The sequence below is a fragment of the Seriola aureovittata genome, chromosome 15 (assembly GCF_021018895.1).
Source record: "Seriola aureovittata isolate HTS-2021-v1 ecotype China chromosome 15, ASM2101889v1, whole genome shotgun sequence".
In the NCBI taxonomy this organism is placed as follows: domain Eukaryota; kingdom Metazoa; phylum Chordata; class Actinopteri; order Carangiformes; family Carangidae; genus Seriola; species Seriola aureovittata.
This window is the reverse complement of record NC_079378.1, coordinates 2,711,197-2,718,868: the sequence shown is the minus strand read 5'-3', so window position 1 is coordinate 2,718,868 and position 7,672 is coordinate 2,711,197. Positions and strand designations below refer to the sequence as shown.

The window sequence follows — 7,672 nt, the reverse complement described above, 5'->3', positions numbered from 1 at the left end:
AATAATAATATTTCATGAAAAAAAGTTTTAATAGTACAAGGAAATAGTCGTAATATTACAAGAATAAAGTCATAATTTTATCAGAAAGTAAAAGTTTTACAAGAAAAAAGTTGTAATAAACATGCATCATAATATTATGACTTTTTCTCATAAAATTGCAACTTTATTCTGAATTTCAGGGTTTTTTTCCCTCAGTTGGGCCGTAATACTCCGTCGTGATAAAGCACCTCACCTCGACCAGAATAATACGACTTTGTGGATCAGATATCTTTACACACAAACCTACAAATAGCACCAGTGTTACCTGATGATCCAGCGAAGGTCAGATTATTTATTCATTTATTGTAGATTATTTCCTGTAAACTTCAGAAACTGAACAAAGGTAGATCTGAAGAGCTCACGTCTGATTTGATTGATAATTGGACTGTGGTGAGGAGTTGTACGAACCATCTCCCCAAGTTTTGAGGGATTAACATAACCATTATTATCTTGATTAATCCATCAATCATTTGGTTGATTAAATGTCCAAATTCAGTGAAATTCCTCAACAATTAATCGAGTCTTGAAATAGTTATCGACTAATTGTTTGTTTGTCATCTGCTATTGTCGTGTGATTGGATAGTTTGGAGTCTTATTAACCGTCACCTTCCGCGTATTTAAAGTATGTTGTATAACACTGACTCAGCCAGGTGTCGTAGTGATTTACGAGTTCTCAGGACTTCCTCTAACTTCAGAGCGAAACAACAAAAGAGTCTTAAAGTTAAGACTGATCTATTTTCAGCTGTGTCACTGAGAATCTACTTTCTTTTGTTTTGTGAAAACACTGCTCTCTCCCTCCCTCCCTCCCTCCCTCCCTCTCTCTCTCTGTTTATTTAAACTTTGATTTATGCCTGTTGAGCTTGGGTCGTTTTCCATGGATCCATTTTGGACCAAATCCAAACCTTTGGACCGGTGAAGACCTTTTCTGTCTGTTTTGTTTCTGCATCAGGAACCACCCCCCCCACCCCCACCCGCCCCCCACTGTGCCAACAAATTGGTTTCATTGAAATGAATGAGGAAACAACACAAACTGCACCAGCGTTCAAGTTCGTAAGATGCTTTTTAATCACAGGATTCTACACACACAGATTTTAAAGCATCAGTGTTTCAACTCTTAATTGCTCTTCCTGGTGTCCCGCCCCTCCCCCGAGACTCTGGCGTAAAGACAGTCGCGTTTGGCTCGAACTCCTCTTTAGATGACGACGATTACAGTCTTCGTCTTCCACGACTTGTGTGAGAGTAGAGTGAGAGAGTAAATGGGTTTTGTTTGCGGAAACTCAAAGTGCAAGGCAAACAAACCCATCTGATGAAGTTAATTATACATCACACGCACTGCGAGGCAGCCTGCAAGCCTGTAATTGTGACGTCTGCCTTTACCCACCAGACAGTTGTGTACTTCCATACGTATAAAAGTTGTATGACTCCAGAAATCGCCGCAAGTCATACAGTAGTTGTTGCTGTGTCGGGGGGGTGGGGGTGCGACCCAGCTTTGAAACCTATGAAATATCTACACTCTTCCTCTGTATTGTCGTCTCTCATCATCTCGTACAGCCCCGGACTTTATGGCTGATCTCGGTACCTTTTCAGACAATAACTCCCACAGCAGCTTCATGAAACATTCATCAAGTCCTTTTTTCTTCTGCTGCCAAGCTGCTGTTGAGGGACGGTGTTTTTTTTTAAAGGTGTTTTGACAGCCGCTCCAGGAGGAGGAAGCCTGGCAACGCCGCTTCAGTAACACCTGCGGAGGCAGTAACAGTCCCCGCCTCAGTGCGACTGACGGTGGTCTCAGCTGATTAGACAGTTATTAACATTTGCGTCCAGCAGACACAGAGCAACATGACGATCCCACCGGAGTGGGAGTTTCTGTTCACCTGGTGAATGTAAATCCAATATTTACTCAACTTTTAGCTCTGGTTTTGGTCTCCACCACCAGCTGCTGAGAGAAATATCTGGCTCTTTAGCTGCTAAATGTTTCACCTTCTTCACCAGTCGCTCTCTAACTGTGTCTGCCTTCTGTTTCCTGGTGTTGTGGTCACCTCAGCGCTTCACTCTGCTCCTCTCTTTACAGTAATCAGGTTAATTTAGTAAAAAAAAAAACACTTTGACTGTGATCAAACCTGTGAACTCTACAGACTTTATAGATGACCACATGGCTTGACTTTAACCTTTGACCTGGAGTTCATCCTGAGTTCACGTCACGGTGTTTCAGCCCCATATGGAAGGAACAGACTTGTACAGAAATGAAAGCTGCCTTCAGGCACTTTGCTGCTTCTGTTATTTGTAATTTGCATAAATTAATTCCTCTTCCTTAAAATCCTGTTTAGACCGAGGCACGGCGTCCTCGCCACGATGCGTGTTTTTACCTCACATGTCGCTTGGCACGTGTCTCTCGGCGCTGGCTGATTTTAACTGATCAGATCTCAGAGATTAATCAATAAGATATGTAAATCAGCTTTATGCAAATTGGACACAAGTGGGTGTCGTGAGTGTAAGGGAGGGAAGAAGAGGTGAGTTCGCCGGTGGCGATCGAACCGCCAGGCGTATTAATCTCTCGTGCTTCAGTGGCACAGTGTGGCACCTCATCCTCGCACTGGCTGCTGTTTCCCTCCACCTTCCTCCCAAATTACAGTCGGTGTAATCTGTTTGGCAGCGAGACGAGGCGCAGAGGAGAGAGGAAGAATCACTCGAAAAAACAACAGGAAACAGTTTGAGAGAAATAAACATTTTAATTAGGTGTTTGGCACTGATAAATTTAGATTTCACACACACACACAAACAAAATAAGCTCAAAATTAAATAAACATATCTGGATATAATTTGTATTTAGATATACATTAAGTTAAATAATCTGAAGTATGGGGTTAAATTGACATATTAACATTTTCTTTGAAGTATGTAGGACAAGCCGACTTCGACGGTGAAGCGACACTCAGGTGCCGCATGAAATAAGACTGTACAAACCCAGAGACACGTGGACATCGCAAAGAATAAATACAAATGTTAAAAAATTCATGGAGTTGTCTGGTTGGATATCCACCGGGAAGCGCACACACACACACGCGCGCACACACACCAAAAACAAAAAAAGAGGCTTTGTCCCCCGCCGTGCGGCGAGACCTTCATCAATTCACAACTTTTGTTGCGCTTCTTCAAAGTGACGCAACGGTGGCTGCGTCGTCCTGTGGAGAGGTAGATATGGCCGCCTTTGAACTGTGGCAAACGTGGCGTCCTGTTGCAGAACGGGTCGAAGTCACAGGGGCGAATTTAAAAAGCAAAGAACAGTCACTCAAAGGGGGGGGGGCAAAGAGGCGGGCTGTGACGTCGTGCTAATTCCTCGTCACAGCTGGATCCAGCTGCTGCGAGCCTCGTTTAAATGGAAAACAGTCCTCTCTCTGATTTGGAGAGAAAGTTCAGTTCAGTTCATGTGGCTCTGGTTCGTGGATAATTGTCTTTAAACATGCTGCAGGTGAAGCCGCCTCCCCCTGGTATCTGTTATCTAATCTGTTTTTTGTTTGTGAGTCTTTCATCTTTCTTTGCAGAGAAACCGTCGACACAGCGTCAGACACCAGGCGACATCCTGTCATCGAGCGGCGGCACCGTTCAGGCTTTCAGTCCCCGGCTGCGTCTCCTTTCTTTCTGTGACACTGCTCTGTTCCTGGTTGTAGGTTTGATGCAGCCGTCCTGCGTTTTCCACCATCCTCTCTCCACTGAAGCCAAACGTCTGCTGGATGAAAAAAAGTCTGTTTCCTGATGTTTTCTGCCCTTATTTCCTGTGTTCATCCGGGCAGCTGCCATGTGTTTCCTGCCCCTGCCTTCTTCTCCTGCTTCACCGTCCACTTGCTTCATCTCCACCAGAGTTAGAGGTTAACATCAGGCCTCGGCTTTTCACCGCCGAATCAAACGGCCTTTGTCTCAGCTCGCCTTCGTTTGCATTTTTTTTTGTGAAGCGTAACGGTGGCAGCGGGGAGCGCAGGCGTGCTGCTGGCAGTCTGCAAGGTCATTAAGAAAAAAGTGAAGGCATAGAGAAGCTCCAATAGAAGAAAGTGGTTTAGTGAAGCCCTCAAAGGTCACCTTCCCTCCCTGCGTGCTGAGCGCCGAGCCTCGAGTTTTAAACTTCCCGCGAAGACGACACCGTCGTCTCCTGCGTTCTGCCATGAGGTGGGAGTCGATGCAGTTTCACCAGATAACTGCGAAACCATCCCAAGTCCTCGTCGTCCGCTCCCGCCTCAGATCTTAGTCTCTTTGTATTCTGGTCTGAAGGAGTCCCTGATGGACAGGAGACCGGAGGCCAGAAGATGTCCGCTCACTTTGCTGTGCCACTCCTGCGACCGACCCCTGGACGACAAAACACAGAACGGAGAAGAAAAGGTCAGAAAGTGGAGAAATAACTTCACGAGTTCGATTCCACAGAAAGGTTTCAGCTCTGGTTTCGACTGCCGAGAAATTCTGGTCCCTTTTCTGTTGTTTTCTTAACAGTAAAATAATGAATCTTGTAAAGACAGTAACCCTCATTAAGAGGACATCAGCGCTCCCACTGTCTGTAAGATTAAAGATTATATCGCGCTTAAAGGCTGTTTAGGATAAACTTGAATTCATCTTCATATCCCAGTCATGAATAAACATTTTCTTTATACATTTTTAAAACTCTGCAGGGACAGAAGAACAAACTTTCCAGCTCCATCTGGCCATACAGTTTTGCTCTTTACATTTTATGATGATATTTTTCTCGACAGCTGCGTCCACACCTTCTTCACAAGACGCGTTTAGACTCATCACAGCAGGAAAAACAAAGGGTTAGTTTTACCTGTGCTGTCTGTGATGTTTTATTTTGGTAAATAACGGTATTATTTCCTGCCAACAGCAGCACATTTGCTAAAACTGCACAACTGTAAAAGTGAAGCATGTTTGCATCTTTAATGTGTCTGTTGTTTCTTTAGTTTTCTCTCCAGTTTCAGTCCAAACTAAACATCCTTTGCCGTCTCCTGCTCGCTCACCCACTCACTCTCTCACTCGCTCACCCACTCGCTCACTCACTCGCTCACCCACTCGCTCACTCACTGAGGCCATAACGTATTTAATTTCCTCTGGAGGCGATAGCATCACTTTCACAGGCCTGTACTGTAAAAAGCCCCATTGACCTTGATGCTGTGGGTCTGTTGTCTTGCCTTGAAAGCTAACAAGCACTTAAAATTAATGTCATAGCAAATAAGCCCAAGACGGGCCGACTCACCGCAGACGCTTAGCTCGAGCTCTGTCATGAGAGGAAATGAAAGGCGAGAGGAAGTGACAGACAGACAAAGCCAAGAGTGAAGGCATTCATCCCTCTGGGTTTCTTACATGATCACTCTTGCATAACAGGGACCTTGGCAGGACGAGGCGGCTCAGACTCCTGCTGGCTGCTGGTGAATGATCTCGAATTGAAGCTTATTTCACTTCTGCACAGACGCTACGTTTCTCTGCTTCAGCTAAACGTCTGAGACGTGAACGTGTGAATGTTTGATAACAGTAACTGGTCTCCATCACTGTCATCTATGTCTGTGGACGGGTGTGGAAGTGATGCGTTCAGTTCAGTTCAGTAATGATGTGCTGACGGAGAACCTGCTGAGATAATCACACGGTTATAGATCAAACCTGTCCTCGCCTTTCTTCCCTCGTTTTGACGTCAGGAGTCGCCATTTTCCTTCTCAAACTCAGTCCGTTTCCCTTTGCAGGGAAATGAGAACAACTGACCGAACATTATTAAATCAACATTAAAACTTAAGTTTAAAAAAAGCTTAAATTATGAGATATACAAACTAAGTTAGTCAACGTTTTAACGTGTCTTGGTCAGAATTACGGGACAAACGCAGCATGACTTGTTTTTCTAATTGACCTTGAACATCACTTTGTCCACGTCAGCATTTTATCACCTTTTATTTCTTTAATTTTTAATTTCTTTATTTTTTTTTTTAAACATTCTTGTTCTTTTACTTTTGTTGAATCTGTTTGTTTTATATAAGAACTGAAAGGTCTGATCATTTGTACATATTCGAAATTAGAGAAATGGAAGAAGAAAAAAAAAGAAAAGAGCATTACCTTGATTAAAATCACAGATTTCTCTGGTTTGATAATTGATGGAAACAGAGATAATGTAAGTATAAAAAACTATATAACAGATCTAGTCATTTTTAGACATTTTATTGTGGAAAAGAGTTATAAATTATAACCTTAAGTTTTGACACTGAATAAATCTCAAAACTTTGACTAAGAAACAAGCATATCATAAAATCTTGATTGAAAACAAAGTGAGTTTAAGTAACTAACAGTGTTTTTGTTTTGTTTTTTTTGGCAGGATTGAGTCTCCGTACACGTCTGTTATCAGTTTCCTCCCTGCACTCTGTTTTATCGAACCTGTGCCGGGGAAACACTGACCATGCTCATAACTGAATTGACCAAATCTGCAGCAGTCTCTTCCTCCTGCTGCTGCTGAGGGAGGGGGGTAAATAACAAACAAAAAAAACCACCAGTGTGGTAACGCCAGAGCTCGGTGAGAGCGCCGCTGCCACCTGTTTTCTGTCGCACCGAGGTTCATTTCATTTAATCAACTGAGACAAATGGAGCTGCAGGGCTCTGCTGAGAGTCAAATTGATCATGTAAGCAGCAGAAAATCTGCAGCTACTTATTTTCAAAGGGCATGAATCATGAGAAAAAAGGGCTTCTCCTCCTCCTCGTCTTCCTCTCTCTCATATGCTCACCTACAGGGAGGGTGTGATAGCGCTGCAGATAGATGCTGGCAGAGGTCAAAAACACAGAACGGGCTCAATTAAGACAGATAAGGTGGTCTAACTGCGCTCTCCAGATATTTCTTTTAATAGGCTTCTCACAGCCTTAAATCCTCTGTACTTCCTGCAGCTCACTCTGCCCTTGGTTTTACTTCTGTCTCAGCTTAAAGGACCATCCTGCCATTTTCATCTCAACAATACAAATAAAATGATCAGGTCTTTTAGCTTCTCTTCCCTCCCTTGCCCATTCACCTTTAGCCAGTAGTTCATAATATAATAAGTAAAATTAGCAAAAACAAAATATCCCTCCCTCTGCTTCCTTCCTCACCTGGTGTCGGTTCGACAGAGGTGTGTCAGCCGGGTCTTCCTGGCTCCTGTGGGCTCCAGCAGGTAGAGGCAGGAGTGGACTTTAGCCCTGACCCCCTCCGCCAGAACCTCAGGGTGCTCAGTGGATACAGAGGACAGGTAGAGAGGCCCGGCGGTCAGGTCTGTCTGCCAGGTCCTGAGGAGGAGGAGGAGGGGGAAGATGATGAGGTGATGAAATTGAAATTCTTGCATTTGTATTTTTGCTGTTTACTGTAGCGAAATTTGAATCTGTACACCATGTGTGGTGTTTTAAATAAAGATGGCAGTAAAAGGAAAATAAAATACACTGCAAGTGTCTGATTGACACACAGCAAACACACACTGTAGCTCATTTTGAGTCAGCCCCACACACACCTGTTTGATTCCAAAATAGTCACTACAGAACTAAATGTGGATTAATCCGCCACTGAAAATAGTCCCCAACAAATGCACAGTTTCCTCCTGTTTGAGTAACGTTTGTTAAAAACTAAGGCGCCCAGCTGGTTTAGGAAATTAAACGGCACATT

General features: G+C 43.7%; 1 protein-coding gene across 6 annotated transcripts in view; it reads right to left on the bottom strand.

Annotated features, from left to right (window-relative positions):
* Nucleotides 1-2,745: 2,745 nt before the first annotated feature.
* si:dkeyp-23e4.3 (rho GTPase-activating protein 7) overlaps nucleotides 2,746-7,672 on the bottom strand; it is a 102,159-nt gene continuing 97,232 nt past the window's right edge. For all 6 annotated transcript variants that reach the window (XM_056396930.1, XM_056396929.1, XM_056396931.1 and 3 more), the window contains 2 exons: nucleotides 7,129-7,302; nucleotides 2,746-4,374 (listed from right to left, as the gene is read on the bottom strand). In XM_056396930.1, coding sequence (XP_056252905.1) covers nucleotides 4,266-4,374; nucleotides 7,129-7,302 — 283 coding nt within the window. In that variant the 3' untranslated portion in view covers nucleotides 2,746-4,265. The remainder of the gene's footprint in view (nucleotides 4,375-7,128; nucleotides 7,303-7,672) is intronic.